Below are 27,390 nucleotides of genomic sequence, written 5' to 3' on the forward strand. Positions count from 1 at the left end.
TTGCACGCAGTGTTCCAGGTGTGGCCTCATCAATACCCTGTATAGGTGTAGCAAGATTTCCCTGCTTTTATACTCCATCTGCTTTGCAATAAAGGCCAAGATCCCATTGGCCTTCCTGATCACTTGCTGTACCTGCATACTATCCTTTTGTGTTTCATGCTCAAGTACCCCCAGGTCCCGCTGTACTGTCTCATCACATGGCCTCCTGCCTCTGACCACCCCTGCCCTCTCTCAAGTGGACATAAAAGATCCCAGGGCACTATTTCGAAGAAGAACAGGGGAGTTATCCCCAGTGTCGTGGCCAATACTTATCCCTTAAGCAACATCACAAAAACAGATTATCTGGTCCATTGCTGTTTGTGGGAGCTTGCTGTGCACAAATTGGCTGTTGTGGTTCCCACATTACAACAGTGACTACACTCCAAAAGTACTTAATTGGCTGTAAGGCGCTTTGGGACATCCGGTGGTGGTGAAAGGCGCTATATAAATGCAAGTCTTTCTTTCTATGATTTTTCTCCTGGGTGGTACTTACAGCAGTGTCTTTAATTCCTGGAAACTCCAGAGCAATCCTGGAGAGTTGGCAACCCCTACATAGAATAAAGGAAAAAGTGAAAGAATTTGCATTTATATGGCGCCTTTCACAAACACCCAAAGCGCTTTACAGCCAATGAAGTACTTTTTGAAGTGTAGTCACTTTTGTGACGAGTTACTTTGCAGTGCAGTGACTTTGATCAACCATGGCAGCCATTTTGTACACAGTGAGAACATAGAACATAATAATAGGAGCAGGAGTAGGCCTCAAGCCTGCCCCGCTGTTCCATAAGATCATGGCCGATCTTCTACCTCAGCTCCAACTTCCTACCCGATCCCCATATCCATTAATTGGCTTAGTGTCCAAAAATCTATCGATCCCAGTTTTGAATATACTCAACGACTGAGCACGAAACTGTCTGTACCCACAGACAGTGCGGTGGCATAGTGGTCATGTTTTTGGACGAGTAACCCAGAGGCCTGGACCAATGATCCGGAGACGTGAGTGCATATCCCACCATTGGTAGCTAGGGAATTCAGTCAATAACTAAATCTGGAATTGGAAAGCTAGTATCAGTGATGGTGACCATGAAACTACTGGATAGTCGGAAAAGCCCATCGGGTTCCCTAATGTCCTTTAGGGAAGGAAATCTGCCGTCCTTACCCGGTCTGGCCTATATGTGACTCCAGACCCACAGCAATGTGGTTGACTCTTAACTGCCCTCTGAAATGGTGGCTCACCACCTCCTTTTTGAGGACAATTAAGGACGGGCAATAAATGCTAGCTTTGCCAGCGATGCCCGCATCCAATGAATACATTTTTAAAAAACTTGGCATTGCTCAGCAGCAAGTGATCAGGCCCCGTCTGAGAGGGCACCAGAGTAGGTGAAGAGGGGGTGGGGGGGAGAGCAAGTAGAAATGATACGCTGACGTAGCCATCATCATCATCATAGGCAGTCATTCGGAATCGAGGAAGACTTGCTTCCACACTAAAAATGAATCCTTAGGTGGCTGAACAGTCCAATACGAGAACCACAGTCCCTGTCACAAGTGGGACAGACAATCGTTGAGGGAAAGGGTGGGTGGGGAGTCTGGTTTGCCGCTCGCTCTTTCCGCTGCCTGCGCTTGATTTCTGCACGCTCTCGGCGACAAGACTCAAGGTGCTCAGCGCCCTCCCGGATGCACTTCCTCCACTTAGGGCGGTCTTTGGCCAGGGACTCCCAGGTGTCAGTGGGGATGTTGCACTTTATCAGGGAGGCTTTGAGGGTGTCCTTGTAACGTTTCCTCTGCCCACCTGGGGCTCGTTTGCCGTGAAGGAGTTCCGAGTAGAGCGCTTGCTTTGGGAGTCTTGTGTCAGGCATGCGGACAATGTGGCCCACCCAATGGAGCCCAAAGGGCCGGCGGGGAGCCAGTGCACAGATCACTGGATGGTGGTGGGTTGGAGCAGTGGTCTAAAGTGAAAAATAGCTCCTAGCTTAGCACAAAAATTGACAGTCTTGTTCAGAGGGGCTCTGAAGACTGGATCGTGGTCAATGGGAACGTAGTAGTATGAGGCGGTCCCTCGTATCGAGGATGACTTGCTTCCACACTAGAAAGGGATGAGTTCACAGGTGTTTCAATGAGGGACCTAATATTCCAGATCCCAAACCACATATTGAAGGGTGGAAGATGCCTGTGCGTGGATTTTTATAACGTGGGGTGACCGTTGCACACCAGCCACCACACGGGCTTGACAGAGCTAGGTCTTGGTCCAGTGGCAAGGGTTAACCAAGACGACTGGAGACCAGCTCTGCTGCAAGGACCTAATGCGCGCGCATATCGCAGTGTGGGCTGGCCCGTGCTGCCCCTGGGCCCTCGCCTCTTCTGGGCCCCGAACCCTCGCCTCTCCTGGGTCCCGATCTCTCACCGCTCCTCCGCCTCGATCAAAAATGGAACAGTCAGTAACGGGACATCAATTAGTCTCCTCTTATCTTGGAGACATGAAATATCGACACTCCGTTATTTGAATATCAAAATATTGAACTCCAGCCTAGTTGAAGGGTTATTAACATCAGCAGAAACAAACGACAACTAACACAATGAACACGATTCAGTAAGGATGTGAATAACAGCAGCAATAACAGCAGAATCCAACCCCTGCAGCCACTTGTGAACTCGCTGGTTCGAATTCATCGAATGGGAATGTAGCACCGGTGCAGTAAGGGTTAATCTTTTGAGGTAAAAGGAGAAAGTGCTGGAAACACTCAGCGGGTCAGGCAGCATCTGTGCAGAGAGAAACAGAGTTAACGTTTCAGGTCGATGACCTTTCGTTAGAGCGAAAATAGGTATTAGGCAGGGAAGGGGTGTGGGGGAGGAAAGAAGGAAAGGGAAGGTTTGTGATGGGGTGGAAGGTAGGAGGGATTAAATGACAAAAGGGATAAAGGTGCGAGGCAAAATGGGTTGATAATAGGACAAGCAAAGAAACAAATTATGGGTCTCGAGGAGGTGTAAATGAGGACTTTTGGGGTTATTGTTAAAACCCAATTTTGGGCAGAATAGCAGGAGCTTGACTCTGCATCAAACGTGTTCTGAGTATAATGTGGGAAAGCGTGAGGCTATCCACTTTGGCAGGAAAAATACAAGTGCTAATTATTATTTAAATAGAGAAAAATTACAAAGAGCTGCAGTACAGAGGGACCTGGGGGTCCTTGTGCATGAAACACAAAAAGTTAGCATGCAGGTACAGCAAGTGATCAGGAAGGCAAATGGAATGTTGGCCTTTATTGCAAGGGGGATAGAGTATAAAAGCAGAGAAGTCCTGCTACAACTGTACAGGGTATTGGTGAGGCCACACCTGGAGTACTGCGTACAGTTTTGGTCTCCATATTTAAGGAAGGATATACTTGCATTGGAGACAGTTCAGAGAAGGTTCACTGGGTTGATTCTGGAGATGAAGGGGATGACTTATGAGGAAAGGTTGAGCAAGTTGGGCCTATACTCATTGGAGTTTAGAAGAATGAGAGGTGATCTTATCGAAACATATAAGATACTGAGGGAGCTTGACAGGGTAAATGCAGAGAGGATGTTTCCCGTCGAGGGGGAATCTAGAACTAGGTGGCATCGTTTTAGAATAAGAGGTCACCCATTTAGATGAGGAGAAATTTCTTCTCTCAGTGAGTTGTAAATCTATGGAATTCTCTGCCCCAGGTTGGGTCATTGTGGAGGTTGGGTCATTGAATACATTTAAGGTGGCGATAGACAGATTTTTGAACAATAAAGGAGTAACGAGTTATGGGGAGCGGGCAGGGAAGTGGAGTTGAGGCCGAGATTAGATCAGCCATGATCTTATTGAAAGGCGGAGCAGGCTCGAGGGGCCAAATAGCCTACTCCTGCTCCCAGCTCATGTTCTTATGAAAATTTGGATGGGCAAAATATTTCAATTCTCCAGTGCTGTTGCTTCCGCACCTTGTGCAGAAATATTTACTGGCACAATTGGTGCTCTTTGTTTTTCTAATTCAAAAGGGAATTGGATAAATACTTGAAAAGGTAAAGTTTGGCAGGGCTATGGGGGAAAGAGCAGAGGGGGGCGTGGGACTAATTGGATCGCTCTTTTCAAGGAGCCCGGCACAGGCACGATGGGCCGAATGGCCCCCTTCTGTGCTGCAGTGTTCTATGATTCTATGACTTGCAGGTTTAACACCGGCAAAATGTCACCGCAGGCGGGTTAAAGTTCATTTGTCTTTTGCCTCCGCAGCTGATGCAGCAACAAGCAGCAATCATGGCCGCTACCACGCACACCGGATACTTAAACCCGACGGCCGCCTTTCCCACGGCACAGATGCACCACATGGCGGCGATCAACCTGAACGGACTGACTGCCACACCCCTCACACCCACATCAGGTGAGGCCTCGCTCGGGCATACACCCGCAGGCACGGGCAACCTCGGTGCCCATAGTTGACCCCGAAATGAGCTTCCGACCACATATCCGCAGCATAACTAAGACCACCTATTTCCACCCCCGTAACATCGCCCGTCTCCGCCCCTTGCCTCAGCTCATCCGCTGCTGAAGCCCTCATCCATGCCTTTGTTACCTCTAGACTTGACTATTCCAACGCACTCCTGGCCGGCCTTCCCACATTCTACCCTACATAAACTGGAGGTGATCCAAAACTCGGCTGCCCCGTGTCCTAAGTCACACCAAGTCCCGCTCACCCATTGCCCCCGTGCTCGCTGACCTACATTGGCTCCCGGTTAAGCAACGCCTCGATTTCTTCCTTGTTTTCAAATCCCTCCGTGGCCTCACCCCTTCCCTGTCTCTGTAATCTCCTCCAATCCCCGAGATATCTGCGCTCCTCTAATTCTTCCCTCTTGAGCATCCCTGATTATAATCGCTCAACCATTAGTGGCCGTGCCTTCTGTTGCCTGGGCCCCAAGCTCTGGAACTCCCTGCCTAAACCTCTCCACCTCTCCACCTCTCTTTCCTCCAAGACGCCCCTTAAAACCTACCTCTTTGACCAAGCTTTTGGTCACCTGCGCTAATTTCTACTTATGCAGTGTCAAATTTTTATCGCACAATACTCCTGTGAAGCATGTTGGGATGTTTCACTACATTAAAGGCGCTATATAAATACAAGTTGTTGTTGTTTTACCACCTCCCTCCATGCCCCACCTTTCAGGGTAAGTATGGAGCAGGGTAGAGGCTACCAGGCATTGTTCCCGCGGGGGTGCGCCCAGCAGGCCCTGCGCAGGCCGCTCGCAAACAGTTGCCGCCGGAAGATACGGCGCGTGGGGGAGCCACGGCAAATTTGAAGGGCCTGCGGATGAGAAAAAAGTTAGAGGGATTGTTGTTGTCAACTGTCAGCCAAACCCAGATGAAGTGGGCCCCGACACATACACACACACAAAATGGCGGCGAAATGGTAACTTTCAAAAGGGAATTGGCTCCATACTCGAAAGGGATGAAGACAAATCCTGCAGGGCTGTGGGGAGAGGAGAGAGCATGGGGGGAAAGTGGGACCCATTTGAATAGCCCTTTTCCGAGAGCCGGCGGGGGTCTCGACGGGCCGAATGGCCTCCTCCTGTGCCGTGTGATTCCATGGCAACCAAGTTGGGAAACTTCTGAAGCTCACCCCACAGCGCAACCTGGTGGCCGGAGCGTGTAACTACGCCGTAAACGTACCCTGGGCTTATTGGTTCCATCTCCGTCTGGATGGGAGGCAGGGGATTACATGGGAGATACGGCACAGAAACAGGTCATTCGGCCCAACCAGTCCATGCCGGCGTTTATGCTCCACTCGAGCCTCCTCCTGTCTTTCCTCATATAACTCTATCAGCATAACCCTCTATTCCCTTCTCCCTCATGTGCTTGTCTAGCCTCCCCTTAAATGCATCCGTCTGTGGGGGGGGGGGGTGGCAGGTCATTTTGAACCCGCCCACCCACACTACCACCACCGTATTCACAAACGCCAATGAGCCCTCTTCCAAATGCGCGCGCACCGTTGAACCAATTTTCAGGACTGGTCGGTAGTTCCGGAAATCGCTTGACTGCCCCCGTTCCTGCTGCCACTCCAGCCACGGCCATTTTCCCGAGGGCTTTCCTCAAGGCAGCCCGAACGCCTGCCTGTTTCCGGAGGGAACCTATTTATTCATGAATACCAGGGTCCCGCGCCAGTTGTGGGAGCCCGGCGCAATTTCGAGTTACGAAGTGTACCAACAACAACTCGCAGTGATATGGCGCCTTTCACATAGTACAACGTCCCCAAACGCGCTTCGCGGGAGAGTAATCAGACGCATTTCGACCTGGCGTGGAGCAGCCTACCCAGCAGTCCTTCAAGGGACCCCCCGCAGGTAACAGGTAAGGAAAGGATTTTCTTTTCAGGATTTGTGTCGGGCCAGGACTCCCCAGGAGGGAGATGAGCATTGTCAGGATATCCATGCCCCACCCTCCACGATCGTCTCCCCCCCCCCCTTTTAACATCAGATCACCGGCTCGGCTCTGGCTACCTCCCCCCCCCCCCCCTCCCCCGATCGCTGAGCAGCCTGTGAGCGTTGATCCAGTGATCGCAGCTCACCGCAATGATAGAACTGAAACCAGAACTTTAAAATGGCTCGGGCCTCTAACCGAGGATGACGGGATCACTCGACCACCCATCCCCCACCCAGCCACCACCTGTCTGTCACCTGTCACCAGTTGCCCCCCCCACACGCCCATCACCCGCCCATTACCTGTCTGTCACCTGTTGCCTACCACCTGTTTCCCATTACCTGCACGGCTACCTGCCCGGAATCCGCCTGAACTAAAAATCGTGTTTGCAAATTTAATAATTGTATAAAGTAATTATTTTCCCAAGCAGGCTGTGTTAGTGACCCTCTCTGCCGTATTGTACGTGGGTGCCGTGCGGTAGGCTATTCGATTGTGGGTGGCATCACCCCCCCCCCCCTCCGAATCCATCTGTGCACCATCACCGTGCACATGCACTATGCGGGCGAGATTCGCTGGATAGCCATCGGAAGTGGGAGCCCTAGCTGATTCCCTAAGCTCTCCCCACCACCTGCCCCCGCCGTGTAAATCCCGTTTTAGATTTCCCCCACCTTCACCACGCAGGCCGCTGCCGTGATCGAGGTCGGCTGCATCAGTACAGACTGTAGATGGAACCGGCAAGGGCAAGAGCAGCAATGTTTCGGGGAACAGCGCCGTGAATGAATCCCAGCGCATCCCAGTCTTGGAGCTGTGCCGTGTTATTCAGTTATCTTGTCCGGCCAACTACATTTTATTATGGGACCAACTATTTGCACTGCACTTTTTTTTGACAGACAGGTGTCTGTCCAGAACCGCCCCGCCCCTCCCCCGCCTGTCTGTACAGCACTTTTTTGACTGACGGGCGACAAGCCCCGCCCCCTGTCAAGCTCCACCCTCCTCCAGGCCCGAATCATTCCATGCGCGTGGTGCGAGCAGCAGGCCCTGAGGCTCCGACTCTTCCCCCTTACCCCCGCCCCCAACCGCCCCCCCTCCCCCCGGCCGGCCTGGGCCCGATGGCGGTGGGAGAGAGAGAGGCTGGGGGAGAGAGAGAGAGAAGTGGGACCCCGAACCAGAAGCGGCACCCCGCGACCGACCACGCCTCCCGCTGAGCTGCGAGCCCCGCTAAGCACTTAAATTCCTCCATTATTTAAAAAAATATATTTATTCCTGGGCTGTGGGCGTCGCTGGCATGACCGGAATTTATAAGAACATAAGAAATAGGAACAGGAGTAGGCCATACGGCACCTCAAGCCTGCTCCGCCATTTAATACGATCATGGCTGATCCGATCATGGACTCAGCTCCACTTCCCCGCCCGCTCCCCATAATCCCTTATCCCCTTATCATTTAAGAAACGGTTTATTTCGGTCTTAAACTTATTCAATGTCCCAGCTTCCACAGCTCTCCGAGGCAGTGAATTCCACAGATTTACAACCCTCTGAAAGAAGAAATGTCTCCTCATCTCAGTTTTAAATGGGCGGCCCCTTATTCTAAGATCATGCCCTCTAGTTCTAGTCTCCCCCATCAGTGGAAACATCCTCTCTGCATCCACCTTGTCAAGCCCCCTCATAATCTTATACGTTTCGATAAGATCACCTGAATTCCAATGAGTAGAGGCCCAACCTCCTCAACCTTTCCTCATAAGTCAACCCCCTCATCTCCGGAATCAACCTAGTGAACCTTCTGTGAACTGCCTCCAAAGCAAGTATATCCTTTTGTAAATATGGAAACCAAAACTGCACGCAGTGTTCCAGGTGTGGCCTCACCAATACCCTGTGTAACTGTAGCAAGACTTCCCTGCTTTTATACTCCATCCCCTTTGCAATAAAGGCCAAGATTCCATTGGCCTTCCTGACCACTTGCTGTACCTGCATACTATCCTTTTGTGTTTCATGCATTGCCCATCCCTAGTTGCCCTAAGAAGGTGGTGGTGAACAATATTCCCTCTAATTTTTGGGGCGTCGTGCACATGCGCGTTTTTTACACGGAAAAGCCGGCACACCGGATCCTTGGACGCTGTACGGCCGGGCAGCTAAAATGGAACGTTGGTGATGGGCCTTCTCCATGAGCCTCTTCAGCCCCTGTGGTGAAGCTGCTCCTACAGTGGTGCTGGGGGTACGGTAGCATAGTGGCTATATCACTGGCCCTACCCAATCTGGAAACCTGGATGAATGATTTGGAGACCTGTGTTCAAATCCCACCATGGTAGCTGGGGAATTTAAATTCAGTCAATTAAATAAATCTGGAACTTAAAAAAAAAAGATAGCAGCAGTAATGGTGACCACGTGACTGCCATTTAGGGAAGGAAATCTGCTGCCTTACTGCGGTCTGGTTGAGATGTGACTCCAGACCCACAATATTGTAGTTGATTCTTAACTGCCCTCTCTGAAATGGCCTAGGGAGCCACTCAGTTGTACAAGGCGACTGTCTTCTTCTTGAGGGCAATTAGGGACGGGCAGTAAATGCTGGCCTTGTTGGCGACGCCCACATCCAATAAATTAAATGAGGTAGGAAATTGAGCCTGTGACAATGAAGGAATGTTGAGATGTGTCCAAGTCCGGATTGTGGAGAGGAAGTTGGAGATGATGGTGCTCCCCATGACATTGCTGCTCTTGCCGGTGATGGGGCTAAGGTTGCCAACCCTTCCAGGATTGCCCTGGAGTTCTCCAGGAATGAAAGATTAATGTCCTGGAAGCAAAATCATTTGGGGCAATTAAAAATAAATTGTGTGTTTTTTTTTAATTTTCTTCGGACACTTTTGTTTATTTGGTAGAAAAATATTGAAGATTGGTGTGGGGCTGGGGGGGGAGGAGCTGTATGACTGGGCGGGGAAGTCGGAGGTGAGAGCTCATCTGATGGGTCCTCCAGGAATACGTCCAATCGGAGTTGGCAACCCTATAGTGGAGCTGGGAGATGCTGTTGAAGCAACTGTGGTTAAAACAAAAGGACACGACTAGGAAAGATCTTTAAAAAAAAAGAGAAATATATTAAACTTGAGCCTGGATTGCTAATGGGAAAATGATGCGTGTTTTTAATTTTATTTATGTTTTTTTATAATAAAATTATTTCCAACAAGGGGAGAAAACTGCTATAAGACACTTTAAAATAACAAGGATGTTTCTCGAGCCAATCCAACAGGACTGTTTCAATATCCGTTTCTCTGTATTCTGCCTGTGTTTATTCTCAAATCGCAGTCTCCACAGAACTACAAATCTTACCTGTAAAGTTGGAAAATATTACAAACAATAAATGGATTTTGATAAACCGAAGCAAATAAGAGTTGGCGTTTACGCAGACCTCCGTCTGTTATGAACGTTGCTTTTTAAATTTGGAACCTTCCGGTTCATTGCCAGGAGTAAAAAGCAAAAGGTGAACAGTGTGATATCTGTAAGACACCCCTAACAAGCACACACACTACTAAGATGGCACCGTACAGAACTGCGATCACATGACCTTGCCACATGACCTTTTATTGTAATTACATCAGTAGCCCACTAGGTGGAGCTCGATCACAAACATGATTAAACCTCTTGGGGTGATCACTATGTTTGTATCTTTCAGGCTTGTCCTCCCCGCCTGGAATCGCTGCTCCGGCTGTGCCCAGTATTGTGTCGCCTATAGGGGTCAATGGCTACACCGGACTGTCTGCCCAGCATAACGGGCACCCTGCAGTGGAGGCTGTTTACACTAATGGAATTCACCCGTACCCAGGTAAGAATGAAAGACTTGCATTTATATAGCGCCTTTCATGACCACTGGATGTCTCAAAGCGCTTTACATGCCAATGGAGTACTTTTTGGAGTGTAGTCGCTGTTGTAATATGGGAAACGCGGCAGCCAATTTGCGCACAGCAAGCTCCCACAAACAGCAATGTGATAATGAGCAGATAATCTGGTTTTTTTTGTTAGGTTGATTGAGGGATAACTGTATTGGCCCAGGACACCAGGTGGAACTCCCCTGCTCTTCTTCAAAATATTGCCATGAGCTCTTTTACGTCCATTTGAGAGACAAAGAAGCAAGAAAGACTTGCACTTACGTAGCGTCTTCCTCGACCACCGGACGTATTAAAGCGCTTCGCATCCAATGAAGTCACTGTCGTAATATGGGAAGAGCAGACGGGGCCTCGGTTTAACGTCTCATCCGAAAGGCGGCACCCTCCGACAGTGCAGCGCTCCCTCAGCACTGCGCTGGAATGCCAAGATTTTTGAGCTCAAGTCCCTGGAGCAGGGCTTGAACGCACAAGCTTCTGATTCAGCAGTGAGGTTGCTACCCACTGAGCCACTGCGATCGTCACTCGAGTATCAATACAAATCTTTGCCCTCATATTTCACGTGAGCAAAGTGATTGCTTTGTGCAGTGAAGTACCTTCTCTGCATAGAACCATATAAAATAACTAAATCAAACAGCTGTGGAGCCTACCTTAAAAATGCATGGTAATATAAGATGTGTCAATGAAAAATGTGGCTGTCTGCGAATTTTCATTGAATGAGACATTGTCTAAACACTGTTTGCAGAAGATAAATGACTTTATGACAACCAGGTGTATACACTAATCTATCTCTTCATCTTTCTATCTCGTCCATCTTCATTCCCTTCTTCCTTTATTTTGATTACCTTCCCTTCCCTTCCTTCCATTGTTTTCTCTGTCCTTGTTCTTTCATTTCTTTCCCATTGCCTCGCTCCGCTGCAATTTACTTTACTTCCTGCTCGTCAAATATCTTCCCTGTTCAAAATTCTATACTTTTTCTCTTTCTCTGTCTTTCGGTTTCACTACTCTGCTTCTCTGCTTCCTTTGTGAATTATTTACCTTCTCTCTTTCCATCTTTTTCTCTCGTTCTCGCTGCACCTGTTCTGCGCTCTCTCTTTTCTGTCTCTCCTCTTCTCACTCTCTCTTTATCATACGCTTCCTCTTTCTCTCACTGTCTTTCTTGTTTCTCTCTCTTTTTCGTTCTTCCTCCCTCTGGCTTGCTCTGACATCCCATTTTCTCCATTATTTCTTCCCTTTTACTTTCCCCTTTTCTCTATCCCATAATCTAATTTGCTGCCCCCTTTTCTGTCATTAACCCAACCCATATCCCACCTTCTCTCCATCTCTCCCGCCTCCCGCCTTCTCTCTATCTCTCCCGCCTCCCACCTTCTCTCCATCTCTCCCACCTTCTCTCCATCTTTCCCGCCTTCTCTCCATCTCTCCCGCCTTCTCTCCATCTCTCCCGCCTCCCACCTTCTCTCCATCTCTCCCGCCTTCTTTCCATCCCTACCGACTCCCACCTTCTCTCACCTCTCCCGCTTCCCACCTTCTGTCCATCTCTTCCCGCCTCCCACCTTCTCTCCATCTCTTCCACCTTCTCTCCATCTCTTCCGCCTCCCACCTTCTCTCCATCTCTCCCGCCTCCCACCTTCTCTCCATCTCTCCTGCCTCCCACCTTCTCTCCATCTCTTCCATCTCATTTTCAGCACAAAGTCCTTCTGCAGCCGACGCCTTGCAGCAAGCTTTCACAGGGGTTCAGCAGTACACAGGTGATCCCATTTATGTTTTGCTCGTTTAAAAAAAATATGAACAATGTTTCTCCATAAAAGGCGCTACACATTTGGAGTATTATTTAACTGAAGGAGGCACAGGAGCGAGTGCCATGGCTTTAAGAGTTACTCTCATTCAATCTGTGAGCACTGAGAAAATGGTAAACCTTCAAAGGTAAAATTCTCTTCACGACAAGTATTTTTGACGTTTAAATTCATTTGTTCCTTATGTGGCACGTCTTTTAAAATCTGCTGTCGTCGGTAATGTGGGAATGCATGGAGGCAGGGAAAAGGGGAGGGGAAATTGACTGTGGTGATGAAGATTCACTCTCTAGACTGCTCAAGCGCGCCTCTGAGCAGGTCAGGCAAGGATGGTGTGACACAGAAGCAGAGCGGAGATGGGGCGGGGAAGCATCCTGATTAAACCTTCCTGCAGCGATAAAACTCTGCTATTAGTGGGAGTTTTTTTTTATAACACAATTGCAAAAATGCCTTTGAAAGGTTAGGCAGTGACTGGCAGGGATAATCGTGGACGGGTTACTCACAACTGCAATAACTTTTAAATGTTGATGTTCAGAGAGATTTGGATGTCCTTGTGTAAGAAACACGGAAAGCTAGCATGCAGGCACAGCAAGCAATAAGGAAAGCAAATGGTACGTTGTCCTTTATTACAGGGGGGTTTGGAGTATAAGAGTAAGGAAGTCTTGCTCCAATTGTACAGGGCCTTGATGAGATCACACCTGGAGTACTGGGCACAGTTTTGGTTTCCTTATCTAAGGAAGGGTATACTTGCCTTGGAGGCGATACAACGGAGGTTCACTAGATTGATTTCTGGGATGAGAGGACTGTCCTATGAGCAGAGATTGTGTAGATTGGGCCTATACCCTCTGGAATTTAGAAGAATGAGAGGTGATCTCATTGAAACATAGAAGATCCCGAAGAGGATTGATAGTGTAGATACTGAGAGGTTGTTTCCCCAGGCTGGAGAGTCTAGAGCTAGAGGGCACGGTCTCAGGATAAGGAGTATACCATTTAAGACAGAGATGAAGAGGAATTTCTTCACTTGGAGGGTTGTGAATCTTTGGAATCCTCTGTCCCAGAGGGCTGTGTATGCTGAGTCTCTGAATATATTCAAGGCTGGGATAGATAGATTTTTGGACTCTCGGGGAATCAAGGGATATGGGGATCGGGCAGGAAAGTGGAGTTGAGGTCGAAGATCAGCCATAATCTTACTGAATGACGAAGCAGGCTCGAGGGGCCGTATGGCCTACTCCTGCTCCTAATTCTTCTGTTCTTAACTAAGGTTTGTCGGCCTAATCAACAGCCTCTTTTCTTTCCCGTTCCCTTGTTTTCCATGAATAGCCATGTATCCGACAGCGATTGCCCAGATCAGTCAAGCGTTTCCTCAGCCACCACCTGTCATAACACAACAGAGAGAAGGTGAGTAGCCACGGCAACGACCCCCGAAAATTACCTTCCTCATCAACCCCATCACAAACACCTTCAACCAGTTTCACTTCAGGTACGGCTTGGAAACCATGTCTTGAAGGAATATTAACAACAACCCACACCAGCAACTTACATTTAATGTAGTAAAACGTCACAAGAGTACTAGCAAACAAAATTTGACATTGAGCCACATATTGGGGCAGATGAGCAAAAGCTTGGTCAAAAGGATAGGTTTTAAGAAGCGTCTCAAACAACAACAACTTGTATTTATATAGCGCCTTTAACATAGTAAAACGTCCCAAGGTGCTTCACAGGAGTGTTATAGGGCAATTAAAAAATTGTCACTGAGCCACATAAGAAGAAATTACGGCAGATGACCAAAAGCCTGGTCAAAGAGGTAAGTTTTAAGGAGCGTCTTAAAGGAGGAAAGAGAGGTAGCGAGGCAGAGAAGTTTAGGGAGGGAGTTCCAGAGCTTAGGGCCCAGGCAACAGAAGGCACGGCCACCAGTGGTTGAGCAGTTAGGATCAAGTGGTATGGAGAGAAAGCAGGAAAGGGGTACTGAGGTGAATGATCAGCCATGATCTTATTGAATGGTGGTGCAGGCTCGAAGGGCCGAATGGCTACTCCTGCACCTATTTTCTATGTTTCTATCAGGGATGCCCAAGAGGGCAGAATTAGAGGAACGCAGATATCTTGTGAGGCTGGAGGAGATTACAGAGATAGGGAAGGGGCGAGGCCACGGAGGGATTTGTAAATAAGCATAAGAATTTTTGAAATTGCCGCGTTGCTTAACCGGGAGCCAATGTAGGTCGGCGAGCACAGGGGGTGATGGGTGAGTGGGACTTGGTGTGAGTTAGGACACAGGCAGCCGAGCTTCGGATCACCTCTAGTTTACGTAGGGTAGAATGTGGGAGGCCAACCAGGAGTGCGTTGGAATAGGCAAGCCGAGAGGTAACTAAGGCATGGATGAGGGCTTCAGCAGCGGATGAGCTGAGGCAAGGGGCGGAGACGGGCGATGTTACGGAGGCGGCAATCCAGACAGGAGAAGGCACGGCGGGGCTTAATATAAATCACAACCTCACAAATAAGTTGCCGATGTGATTTGAGTACTTTTGTGTTCTTGCTTCATTATGTCCACTTAGATTGGGGGGATACAACTGATTTAATTGGGATGCATGCCTGTAGTCATCTGTCTCGCCAACTCTCCTGACAGTGCGGCCCAATCACAACTGGAATCAAAATGGCAGACTCAATGCCACACGCCACCAATGGCAGTCGTTCACCAGTCTGCCATCAGAACTAGAATAAAATTGGAGTAGAGAACATTAGTCACTCAACTGAATTTAAACCAATCCTGACAAAAGAAATTCCTTCACCCAAAGGGTGATATGTGCTTGGAATAATCCTCCGGTAAAGAGACAAAAGACAATGGATTCATTCAGGATGAGGTTGGATGCCAGGCTGGGAGGGGTGGAACCAATTTCGATCTACCCTAACTCTCCCATTGAAACTCAGCCCTCTTGGCCTCTTGCACATCCCCAATTTTCAACACTCCATCATTGGTGCCAAGGCCCTAAACTCTGGAATTCCCTGCCTAAACCTCTCTTTCCTCCTTTAGCACGCTCCTTAAAACCTCCCTCTTTCACCAAGCTTTTGATCAGCTGTCCTAATATCCCCTTATGTGGCTCGGGGTCAAAATTGGTTTGCTAATGCCCCAGTGAATATTTTACTACTTTAAAGGTGCTACATAAATGCAAGTTATTGTTGCAGTACCCTAACTCCCCCACTGAACTCCATCCCTCCAGTACCCTAACTCTCCCACTGAATCCCATCCCTCCTGTACCCTAATACTCCCACTGAACCCCATCCCCCCCAGTACCCTAACTCCCCCATTGAACCCTGTCCCTCCAGTACCCTAACTCTCCCACTGAACCCTATCCCTCCAGTACCCTAACTCTCCCACTGAACCCTGTCCCTCCAGTACCCTAACTCCCCCACTGAACCCTATCCCTCCAGTACCCTAACTCCCCCATTGAACCCTGTCCCTCCAGTACGTTAACTCTCCCAGTAAAACTCACTCCTCTGGTGCCTTTTGAGTTTTTCCTAATATTTATTTTAAGTGCATTTTTATAACTTTCCACCTTAACCTCCTCCTTTCTCGAATGCAGGGTCTGAATTCCTTTGAGCTATCTTCACAACCCGTTCCCTTTGAACTGGAACCAGTCTTCTGCCCTTCTGCGCACCCTCTCCAGCACATGCATATATTTTTTCTCTGCTGAATTCTCTTCTCTGTTTTTTTGAATCTTTCCTCACCCAGGGCCCGAAGGCTGCAATCTCTTCATTTACCACCTCCCCCAGGAGTTTGGAGACAGTGAGCTCATGCAGATGTTTCTGCCCTTTGGCTCGGTGATCTCATCAAAGGTGTTTATGGACCGGGCCACCAATCAGAGTAAATGCTTTGGTGAGTGCTGCTGGTGGAACGGGAGGCGAGACAAGGTACAATGTCAGGATTCTGTGACATCAACATGGCCCTTAAAGGGACAATTGCAATCAACTTCTTAAGCCGTAGAAGGCAAGCACGTCCAGGGAAATCCCTGTGTCCCTGGTGTAATGTGTGTACCTGCGAGTATGCTCACAGTTTGTCAAGCTGTTGAGTTGTGAGTGGCTCAGCCAGTCATATGATGTTCACAAGACTCAATAAAACCCCAGCCAGTTGGGTCTAGGTCATCCACGATGAGGCATGCAGTTGTGAGCTTGGTGGATGAACTGGTAATGTGTAGTGTGATTGCTAAACCTTTGTTAATAAACCAACTAGTTCTTAATAGCAATGTGTTGCTATGAATTCATAAGCAAAGAACCCATGAAGCAAATACATCACACCGGGAATGGCCGGTTTTATGAGTTAAAGCTCGGACATTTAGGAGTGAAATTGGGGACTCTCACCCCCAAAAGGTTGTTGAAGCTGGGAGAGACAGGAGAGGGGGGCATCAGTTGAAGCTTTGAAGGCCGAAATCGACAGATTTTGTTAGGTAAGGGTATCGAAGGACGCGGAGCAAAGGTGGGCAAATGGAGTCAAGGTTGCAGATCAGCACTGATCTTATTGAATGGCAGAACGGAGTTGGATGGAGGGTGGGGGGGGGGGGGGGCGGGAGGTGTTAGTGTTGCAAGGCTCCCCAGTGCGTCTGGAGGGATGGACCAATGGCGGGAGTGTGGGGTGGGGGTGAGGCGGGAAGTCATGTGATGAGACCTCCAGCAATGGACCCAACCAGAATCGGCGACCCAAAATGATTTGCATGCACAATGTAACTGAACTGTCTACCTGTTCTTCATTCACCGCAAATGGGATCAAATACTTTAGAGAGTTGAGGGAAATAAGGGTGCAGCTGATATTTTGAAGCATGTTGAGTTCCTTTCAAGTTAGCAATACACCAAAAACCCTCATCCCAAAATATGGGCAATTGTCTCCAGCCTCTTTGAGCTGGTACTGAGAGTTCACAGTGATATATCCAACCTCCTGCCCATGTTTAATGGGAGACCGGTTACAAAGGAACATAAGAACATAAGAATTAAGAGCAGGAGTCGGCCACTCGGCCCCTCGAGCCTGCTCCACCATTCAATAAGATCATGGCTGATCTTCTACCTCAATTCCACTTTCCTGCACTGTCCCCATATCCCCTTGATTCTCTTAATATCCAAAAACCTATCGATCTCTGTCTTGAATATACTCAATGACTGAGCCTCTGGGGTAGAGAATTCCAAAGATTCACCACTCTCTGAGTGAAGAAATTTCTCCTCATCTCAGCCCTAAATGGCCGACCCCTTATTCTGAGACTGTGACCCCTGGTTCTAGACTCCCCAGTCAGGAGGAAACATCCTCCCTGCATCTACCCTGTCAAGCCCTGTAAGTATTTTGTATGTTTCAATGAGATCACTTCTCATTCTTCTAAACTCTAGAGAATATAGACCCGGTCTACTCAATCTCTCCTCATAGGACAATCCTCCAATCCCAGGAATCAGTCTGGTGAACCTTCGTTGCACTCCCTGGTTAGATAGCGAATTCCCTTCACTCCTGGGATCTGTTTATGGCAGCTGCCAGAGCTGAAGCGAACTTGGGCACGTTGGACTTGAAGTGGGTTACGAGAAAGTTGCTCCCAAAATAGCGAGCAAATATTTAATTGTGTCAATTTAACCACAAATTGCAATGTCTCGGATTTAAAAACCCCAAGCTAGCATCGCCTAATGACTGCTGCTCGATCTATCCCTCTCTCCCTCCTACTTGTTCAACCTTGCTGATGTCCCACAGCACGAGTCTTCGCCTAGATTTCCCAATTAAAGAAAGTTCCCCAGCCTGGTCGCCTCTTGATCTTACTCCATTGTGGGCAATGGCGCCACCCACTGGCCCAGTGGAAAATCGAGCCAACAGATGAGCAGCCCAGCTTGACAGATTCGACTGTCAAACTGGGTGCAGCTCCGCATTCTTATTCGGTTTCCCACCCATAATGTACACATTTAAAGAGCGAACCGATTTATTGTTTTATTCCAGTCATTTTTAACTTTTGAAAATGCCGTTCAGGTTTTGGCTTTTCACTGTGAAAGTGGTTTCCCGTTCTGTACGCCAACCAAAGATTTATCCATTTACTAGAATGGTGTCAGGGCTAAGGGACTTCAGTTTTGTGGAGAGACTGGAGAAGCTGGGGTTGTTCTCCTCAGAGCAGGGATGGTTGAGAGGAGATGTCCCAAATCATCAGCGGTTTTGATAGAGTAAATAAGGTGAAACAGTTTCCAGTGGCGGAAGGTTCTGTAACCAAAGGACACAGATTTTAAGGTGATTGGAAAAAGGACTAGGGGCGACATGAAGTAAAATCTTCTCACACAGTTGTCGTGACCAAGATCCGGGTCGGTGATTGGAGCGTGGCAGGTACGGCAGGAATGGCGAGGTTGGGTACAGGAGCGGCCAGTGATCGTTGAGCTACATGATCGGGGCCCAGGAGAGGAGTGAGTTCGAGGCCCAGAAGAGCCGAGGGTCCAGAGACAGGACGGGGCCAGCCCACACTGCGATATGTGTGCGCGCACTAGGTCCGTGCAGCAGAGCTGGACTCCAGTCGTCTTGGGTAATCCTTGCCACTGGACCAAGACCTGGCTCTGTCAAGCCCCGTGTGGTGGCTGGTGTGCAACGGTCACCCCACGATAAAAAAAATCCACGCGCAGGCATCTTCCACCCTTCAACCTGTGGTTCGGGACCTGGAATATTAGGTCCTTCATTGAAACACCTGTGAACTCATCCCTTTTTGGCGTGGAAGCAAGTCATCCTCGATACGAGGGACCGCCTATGATGATGATGTTGTGACTGAAAGGGCGGTGGAAGCAGATTCAGTAGTAACATTCAAAAGAAATACCTGAAGGGAAGAAAATCACAGAGCTGTGGGGAAAGAGCAGGGGGAGTGGGACTAACTGGATAGCTCTATCAAAGAGCTGGCACAGTTTCAATGGACCAAATGGCCTCCTTCTGTGCCGTATCATTCTATGATTGCACCCAGTGCTTTTTCTTTCTGCATTGAATATGAGACATTAATTTCCTTCCTCCTCTCTTTTAATGTGAGTTTCACTTCTTCCCCTCTCTTTGATGCCCTGTGTCACATAACATCACATAACAAGAGTACAGATGTGCAGGCTACTTGCTGCCAGGCTCAAGCCAATTAAAGAAAGGTTTATATTGATATAGCACCTTAACGCATCTCTCGGAGTGTTCCCAGTGCACTTCACAGATAATCAATGACTTTGAAGAGCGGGTTGTTCTTCTCTAGGCAAATATGGCAACCATTTTGTGCACAGTAAGATTCCTTCCAACAGCAATGGCCAGCTAATCTGTTTGCTGATGCTGTTGTTTGAGGGAGGAATGTTGGTCAGGGCACCAGTAGGACTCCCTGCTCTTCCTCAAATACTTCCATGCTGTAATGTATTTGCTCCATGGGTTCTTTGCTTAAGAATTCATAACAACACATTGCTATTAAGAACTAGTTGGTTTATTAACAAAGGTTTAACAATCACACTACGCATTACCAGTTCATCCACTAGGCTCACAACTGCAGACCTCATCGTGGATGACCTAGATCCAACTGACTGGGGTTTTATTGAGTCTTGTGGACATGACGTGACTGGCGAAGCCACTCCCAATGTAACAGCTCCACAAACCTGTGAGCATACTCGCAGGTGCATGCATTACAGGTGGGATCTTTGGCCTCCACCTGAACAGGCAGACGGGACTGTGGTTTAATGTCCCACCCGAAGGTTGGCACCCCTGACATTGCAGCACTCCCTTAGTACTGCACTGAAGTAACTGTCTGGTTTTATCGCTCGATTCCAGGAGTGGGGCTTGAGCCCCAAAAACCTCCTGACTCGAAGACCAAACTCGGCCAACTTGACAGATTAGGAGGTGGTGGAGAGTAAACGGTTAGTGCTTTTTCTCCTTTGTATTTTCTGTCTGATGTTCTTCCTTCCCTCCTCTGATTCCTTCTGGGAGCCCGTTAATGGGTCTCGGCACGCTTCCTGTCGCTCACCCAAGTGGCCATTGTTCATGTGTGAGCCTCGACAGTGAATGTCAACAGGCGACTTGACTGTTTTTTTCGGTCATTCATTGCGGGGACGTGGGCGTTGAGAACATGGCGCATCCCGAGCTGCCCTCGAGAAGGTGGCAGTGGGCCACCCGTCCTGATCCGCTGCAGTCCGTGTGGTGACGTACTGCCAGGGAGGGAGCTCCAGGATTTTGACCCAGCGGACATGAAGGGACGGCCGATATACGTCCAAGTTCGGGACGGTGCGAGATCTGGGAGGGTGTTGGGCGGTGTTCTCCGTACGCCTGCCACCCTTGTCCTTCTCGGCGGTGGAGGTCACGGGTTTGGGGAGTCGCAGGACTGCGGAGGGCGCCACGACCAGACCCAACGCGGTCCGCCGCTGACGTCCACAACCGGAGATTCTGCGTCGGGAGTCACTGGGTGCTGATCAGGAGCAGGAGACCCTGGCTGATTTTGTGTCACTTCGTATCCCGGGGTGGTGGGGGGGGGGGAGGGTGGGGAGGGGTGCATCATGACAATTGTGTGGCAACCCTGCTGTCACCCAGGCTGAAAGCATCTAACTCGGTGCAGCCCTGGGATTGAACCTAGCATGTGCCGGGTTTAGGAACCCATTAGCTACGGCGTGACCTCTGCCTAGGGCCTTCTTGTGGCTGTGTGACTGAGACTGGGGGGGGTGCCATCAGCGCTGACTTTAGTGAGAAAGGAAAAAAAAAATATGTCCATCTCCAGTACTCCTTAGGACAACATTGGTGGGGGTGGTGGGGAGGAGGGGGCCGGGGTGGAGTGGGGGGGTAATACATTGTCCATCTCATATAGTAGGCGACCTCACCTTTGACACGTCTTGCAAACATTTCTACCTCTTTATTTTTTTTTTGAAGGTTTTGTGAGTTTTGATAACCCCACTAGTGCCCAGGCTGCCATCCAGGCTATGAATGGTTTTCAGATTGGCATGAAGAGGCTAAAAGTCCAGTTAAAACGGCCAAAGGATACTAGTCGCCCTTACTGACTGACTGTGATTCAGGGCATGAATTTCTGATTTTCTAGGTAAGGCATTGATTATTAACTTCTTATATCTTCTGCGTACACCTCGAAAGCTTTACTAAGTCCATGTCGATGTTTACCTCCTGTGCCACAAAGTCCGAATAGTAGCAGGGCCATTTTACTGAGGCGGTGTACAGGAATTCGTTGTATTTTCACACAAAATTGTAGTGAACATCTCGAACTCTTTCCCCTAAAAGGCATGTTGAGGCGGGGGGAGGGGGAGGGGGAGGGGGGAGGGGGGCGGGGGGCGGGAGAGTGGTCAGTTGAAAGTTTCCAGACTGAGATTTATAGATTTTTGTTGGGCAAGGGTATTAAGGGTTACAGAACCAAGGCGGTGAGATGAGATGCGATGAGGCGAAATTTCTTCTCTCACAGGGTTGTGAATCTGTGGAATTCGCTGCCTCAGAGAGCTGTGGGAGCTGGGACATGGAATAAATTTAAGACAGAAATGGACAGTTTCTTAAACGGTAAGGGGATAAGGGGAGCGGGCGGGGAAGTGGAGCTGAGTCCATGATCAGATCAGCCATGATCTTATTGAATGGCGGAGCAGGCTCGAGGGGCCGTATGGCCTGCTCTTATTTCTTCTGGAGTTAAGATCTGTTTCAGTGATGTTGATCGAGGGATAACTATTGGCCAGGACACTGGGGATAACGCCCCTGCTTTTCTTCAGAATAGTGCCGTGGGATCTTTTACGTCCACCTGAGAGGGTAGATGGGGCCTCGATTCAATGTCTCAGCTGAAAGATGCAATCCCTCAGGGCTGCGCTGGAGCATCAGCCTAGATTTTTGTGCTTAAGGTCCCCAGAGTGGGATTATGAACCTTCTGACTCACAGGCGAGTGTGCTCGCCACTGAGCCACGACTGACACACAGAGCAAAGTCTGACTAGAATGGCGAGGAGTGGCCCTACTCCCGGGAGATTCACTGGTTTGGGAAGGGTTCCAATGTGATGGTCTCAGTCTCGGGCAGCAGTAGGAGGTCAGCAATTAGCCCCCGGGTTAGCACAGGGAAAAATCAGCCAGACGATTCCCGCTCCTGATCCAAACACCTGCTGGAAGTGCCCATTTGCGGCAGTAGTCGAGGGCAAGATCCCGCTCGGATGTGTCGTCCACTTTTTAAGGCTTGTACATTGAACAATGGCCCCCTTGGGCAAGAGCTTATGGCACCCCTATGACCTAGCCAAACCCTGGGGCGCCTTCATCAAGTTGCCCAAACATGCAGCTACCCAAGGTACCAATGCATTCCTACGCAAGAGCCCTGCAACAAATATCTAAACTATACGCGTGTACTTTTTAATCTTTAAAGAAAAATAATGAAGAAAAAAGAAGGGTGTCTATCAGCTGGGAGCTGGGAGTGCATTGTTCTGTAACCTCTGTCGACTAATGTGCCACGTTTTGATCCAACACTGACGATGCTCTCGTCTTTCCTTAGGGCAGTGACGGTGTGGAATATGAGGAAGTACCTATTGAGATGGCTGTTTCTAAGATGCCAGTGCTGAGGGGGGAAGATGATGAAACACAAACTTCGAGAAAATATTTCAAGAACCCTGAAAATGTGAAATTTCATTGCAGCTATTTAAGGAGACTCGGATCTTACAGTAGCAACACATAAGATGCACATGTGACGTAAACCGGTGTGGGAAGGACGGCTGTGGTACAGATTGCAGAGGAAGCTGCCTTTGACACAGTTCTGTGTCATTGAGCGCCCAGCTAGGTCTCCTTGGTGATGGTTGCCATGGCTGGGGTTTTTTTTGTGTGTGTATGTGTGTGTGTGTGTGTGTGTGTGTGTGTGTGAATCCATATGGTTGACATGGTAACGCAGAACGCATTGAGTCTTTATCTCTCAATCCTCAGACATTCAGGGACCAAAAGGACCAAAATGATTTGTTTTTTAATTTATATTATCGGGGGCCTGTATCTGTAATATATCAGTTCGGTTTTCTTTCCTTATCTTGGTAGTTGAGACATGGGGGAATAAGAAAGAGCTAAAATTGTTTAATATTTAAGAAAAAAAAGCAACGCTTTAGTGGTCTTAGAATAGTATAATACACTGGGAAATCTGTACAAGGAGCAAAATATAGTAGAAATTTTACAGGAGTTAGTTTTAAGAAGAAATCAAAGGCTAAAATGTACTTGGGTGCCTCATCTCCTTCTTAGGAGGCACGATAGTGCTGCATGCTACTGACCGAAAATATAATTATACATAACGGTGTATAGATATTCTGCTCCTTATATTTCTGAAAAGATTGCTTTTAAAGAGAGAGAGAGAAAATTGAACACGGTTTCCTTTACCTTGCCGAAGGTGGGCTTCGTTTATCCATTTGAGGACGTTAATGGCCGCATCGTTGATCAAACTAAGTTGCCTGTTTGATGATTTCATTCACGGGGTTAACGGCGGAGTGGGTTGTTCTAAAATCTGTGTTTTTGCAACAAACAGAAAAAAAGAAGCCTCAAGGAATGAAATCCCTTGTAGTATAGCTTTTCTAAAATAACATTGTAAATAATCTCTGGAGTTAACAGCACATCATTTCTGGTCACTGGCGAGGGCCTTTGTTAATACCCGAGTGTGAAGATGTTTATATGTTAAACGGTGTTACCAAAATGTGGGGGGGGGGGGGGTGCGAAGGGGTGATTTAATGCAGAGGGTTTAGTACAATGTCGTTTGGCCTCTGGCTGACTGGATGATAAAGAAAGGCGTTGTTTAAGGTGGGGGCTTGCTTTGGCTTGAGCCTCCTGTGTTTTTTTAATTCGTTCCTGGGATGTGGGCATGGCCGGCAAGGCCAGCATTTATTGCCCCTCCTGTAATTGCCCCTTGAGAAGGCGGTGGCGAGCCTCCTGAGTGATGAACATCGGGGCCTACCCATCGAGGGAGTCGCGTCCAATCCCAATCTCTGACCCGCGCTCACATCTACTGAGGCTTTGTGTCGACAGCGGAGCTGTGGTGAAATTGTGCCGCCCCTCCCCACCCCATCGCCCCCGAAATCTCCCATCCCAAGGGTTTTCCCCTTAAATGGCTTTGGAGTTCTTCATGCCCTCCCCCAGTCCCTAATCACCATGGGTTCGTAGCACAAAGCCACCTGTAATTTCAAACCCATTGGTAGTTTCATGTAGAGAAAGACTTGCATTTCTATCGTGTTTTTCACAAACTCGGGACGACCCGAAGCGTTTTACAGCTTTTAAGTACATTTTTTTTTTTGGAAGGGAAGTCACTGTTGAAACGTAGGAACCTCGGCAGCCGCTTTGTGCACAGCAAGCTCCCACAAACAGCGTTGAAATCAATGACCAGCTAATCTGTTTCTGGTGTGGGTCGGATAACTTTCGGCCCAGGACACTGGGGATAACTCGCCCTGCACTTCTTCGAAATAGTGCCAGAGAGGGATCTTGTACGTCCGCGCCCAAGAGGGCAGACGGGGGCCTCGGTTTAACGCCCCATCGGAAAGACGGCACCTCCGACAGTGCGGCACTCCCTCAGCACTGGCACTGGGGGCATCAGCCTGGATTTTTGTGCTCAAGCCCCTGGAGTGGGGCTTGAACCCACAACCGACTGACTCAATGGCGAGCGTGTGACTAACTGATCCACAGTTGGCACAGGGGAGCATGATGGGCGGGGAGTGGTGTGGAAAACAATTCACAGTGAAGGATGCGCGTTTGAGGCCCAAGGGTTAAGGTACATTGTTGGGGCAGAATAAAAAGGAGTTTCACTCTAAATCTGGCCATGCTGCTCCTAACTCGGGAGCATTGGGTGTTGGGGAAAATACTTCATTCCCCACATTTGACATCCCTTTACCAGGCTAAGCCCAACAAAATGGCAGTGCGCTCCTTGTTTTCAAACGGGCTGTTGCACTAGACGGCATCGTGGCTGAGCAGACGATATATTTGGCTGAGATTGGAACCATCGCGACAGGTTCAATGGTTTAGTCCACCGAAGACAAGGGACGCACGCAGCATACAATTGACAGTAAAAGCGAGGGCTTTTTCCTCAGGACTCTTTTTACAAATTATCAAAGCTTGCTGTTGGTAGATTCGATTGCTGATTTGAAAAAGCCAAAGACAGTTCAGCTACAGGAATCGTTGGTTCCAAATCATTTTTTTTAAACCAGAATGGCATTCCGACTCTCTCCTGCTCTCCTGAAGGTGCCAAATGCTGGTTCCATGGATGGTGCCAGCTCCCCTGTACCTTGGCTAAGTGCATGTGGTTCTATGCCTTGGGCTATCCAACTGTGACAGGCATCACAGCTCCTCCAATCCTGTTCCCATCGATGCATTTTGCTCTCCCCATGTCAGGGATTGAGGCCTATTGTGTCCCTTCTCCCCCTCTGTGTTGGCCGAGATTATCTAGCGCAGTACCGACAGGCATTGAAACCGGATTCTTCCTGCTCTGAACGGCTCAGCAATGCACTGGGTAGCATTACGTGCATATTTAAGAAAGTTGCTTGATAATAATTCAGACCACGGTCTATCGCAGGCTGAAAACAAACTCCGCAGTAAAGGTCCCTTACATTTTTGTAACAGTACTTGCATATTTATATAGCGTTTTATCACATCAAAGTGCTTAACGCAATCAATTCTTTTTGAAGTGTTGCAAACTTGGCGGCTGTAACGTATTTGCCTCGTGGGTTCTTTGCTTAAGAATTCGTAGCAACACATTGCTATTAAGAACTAGTTGGTTTATTAGCAAAAGGTTTAACAATCACACTACACATTACCAGTTCATCCACCAGGCTCACAACCACCTGCCTCATCGTGGATCCCCCGAACTCAACTGGCTGGGGTTTTATTGAGTCTTGTGAACATCACGTGACTGGCTAAGCCATTCACAACACAACAGCTCTACAACTCTTTTTGGGGACAAAAAGTAAACATTAAATCAAGTGCCCCCCCGATCTGGGGGACACCCCAAACATTTCCCAAGGCCCTTTTTTTGTTTTTTTTGTATTTTTTTGCAGTTTTTTATTTGTGGTTTTTTTTGGGCTCTAAAACCATAATTTACAAGTGCCCCCTATAAAAGGGCAACGGCTCTACAAACCTGTGAACATACTCACAGGTGCACACATTACAGGTGGCAGGTTGCCTTTCCTGAAGGACATTACTGAACCATTTAGCTCCTTCCCATAATCCAACAGTTCATGGCCATTGCTAGCTCTCAAATTACGAGATTAATTGAGTTAAATTCCACAATTTGACATGGTGGGACTGGAACTCGGACTTACTAGCCCAGCACCACAACCAGTACAGATTACAGGAGCAGCCTTGCTCTCCCTCAAGTAATATCAATTGGAGCAGGCATTTGGGGCCCTTGTTTGACATCCCATCCTAAGACTAGCATCTACCAATGCAGAATTCCCCCACTACTACGCTGGAGTGGCAGCTTAAATTATTAATTTAGATCCTCGTCTGGTCTTGAACCTACAACCCACCACCCCCCCCTACTCCCCCCCTCCCCCACTAGTCAAAGTTGAGAATTCTATCAACTGAGCCATGCATTTTATCCAACTTGTACTCTCAAATGTTATTTTATTGTTTGTTTTGAGAACAGTGCTAATAATTGGCTGCGCTAACATTTTGGGACACGGTATATGAGTAATTGGAGACATGGCATATGGTGAGTGTAGTAAGCTCAGAATGTACAGGTGACTTTGGACCTATGGTCCCCAAAGCTCTCCACCGCTGGGAGTTTCCTCATCTCATGTCTGGCTCTGTTGTAGACCCATTGATAGAGATTAATCGCTGTGATTGGTCAACGACTGCATTGCGTCGTATCTTGCAGCTACCAGGATGGTGGAAGGCAGACTCGATGGACCGTGGTCTTTTTTCATCCAGCAATTCCTATTGACCTAAATAACATGTCGGTGGGATCCTTGACGGCAACAGGGAGTGAGGAGGGAATGGGCACCAAGTGAATCAGGCAAACAAAGGCGGGACTTGCTGGGCAGGGTTTGATTTTATGAAGTTGCCAGGAATGAATGTGATGTTCCTCTGATGCCTTCGAGGAATCCATTTTATGGGGGCCAGAATGACCCAGCAGGTTGGTAAATTGACCTTTCACCTCTGGGGCCTTGGTTTGCATCAAGCTCATGTCTGATGGGATAACTTCCCTGCTCTTCTTCGAAGTAGTGCCATGGGATCTTTTACGTCCACCTGAGAAAGCAGACGGGGCCTCGGTTTAACGTCTCATCCGAAAGACGGCACCTCCGACAGTGCAGTGTACTGCAGTATCAGCCTAGATTTATGTGCTCAAGTTCCTGGAGTGGGACTTGAATCCCACAGCCTTCTGACTCAGAGG

General features: G+C 48.6%; 1 protein-coding gene across 1 annotated transcript in view; it reads left to right on the top strand.

Annotated features, from left to right (window-relative positions):
* LOC139229143 (CUGBP Elav-like family member 4) overlaps positions 1–22,610 on the top strand; it is a 557,794-nt gene extending 535,184 nt beyond the window's left edge. The window contains exons 7-13 of the mRNA XM_070860805.1: positions 4,265–4,412; positions 10,093–10,242; positions 11,986–12,048; positions 13,411–13,488; positions 15,815–15,958; positions 20,948–21,113; positions 22,540–22,610. Of these exons, the coding sequence (XP_070716906.1) occupies positions 4,265–4,412; positions 10,093–10,242; positions 11,986–12,048; positions 13,411–13,488; positions 15,815–15,958; positions 20,948–21,075 (711 nt within the window). The 3' untranslated portion in view covers positions 21,076–21,113; positions 22,540–22,610. The remainder of the gene's footprint in view (positions 1–4,264; positions 4,413–10,092; positions 10,243–11,985; positions 12,049–13,410; positions 13,489–15,814; positions 15,959–20,947; positions 21,114–22,539) is intronic.
* The last annotated feature ends 4,780 nt before the right edge of the window (positions 22,611–27,390 follow it).

This window comes from Pristiophorus japonicus, chromosome 18, assembly GCF_044704955.1.
Source record: "Pristiophorus japonicus isolate sPriJap1 chromosome 18, sPriJap1.hap1, whole genome shotgun sequence".
Taxonomy (NCBI): domain Eukaryota; kingdom Metazoa; phylum Chordata; class Chondrichthyes; family Pristiophoridae; genus Pristiophorus; species Pristiophorus japonicus.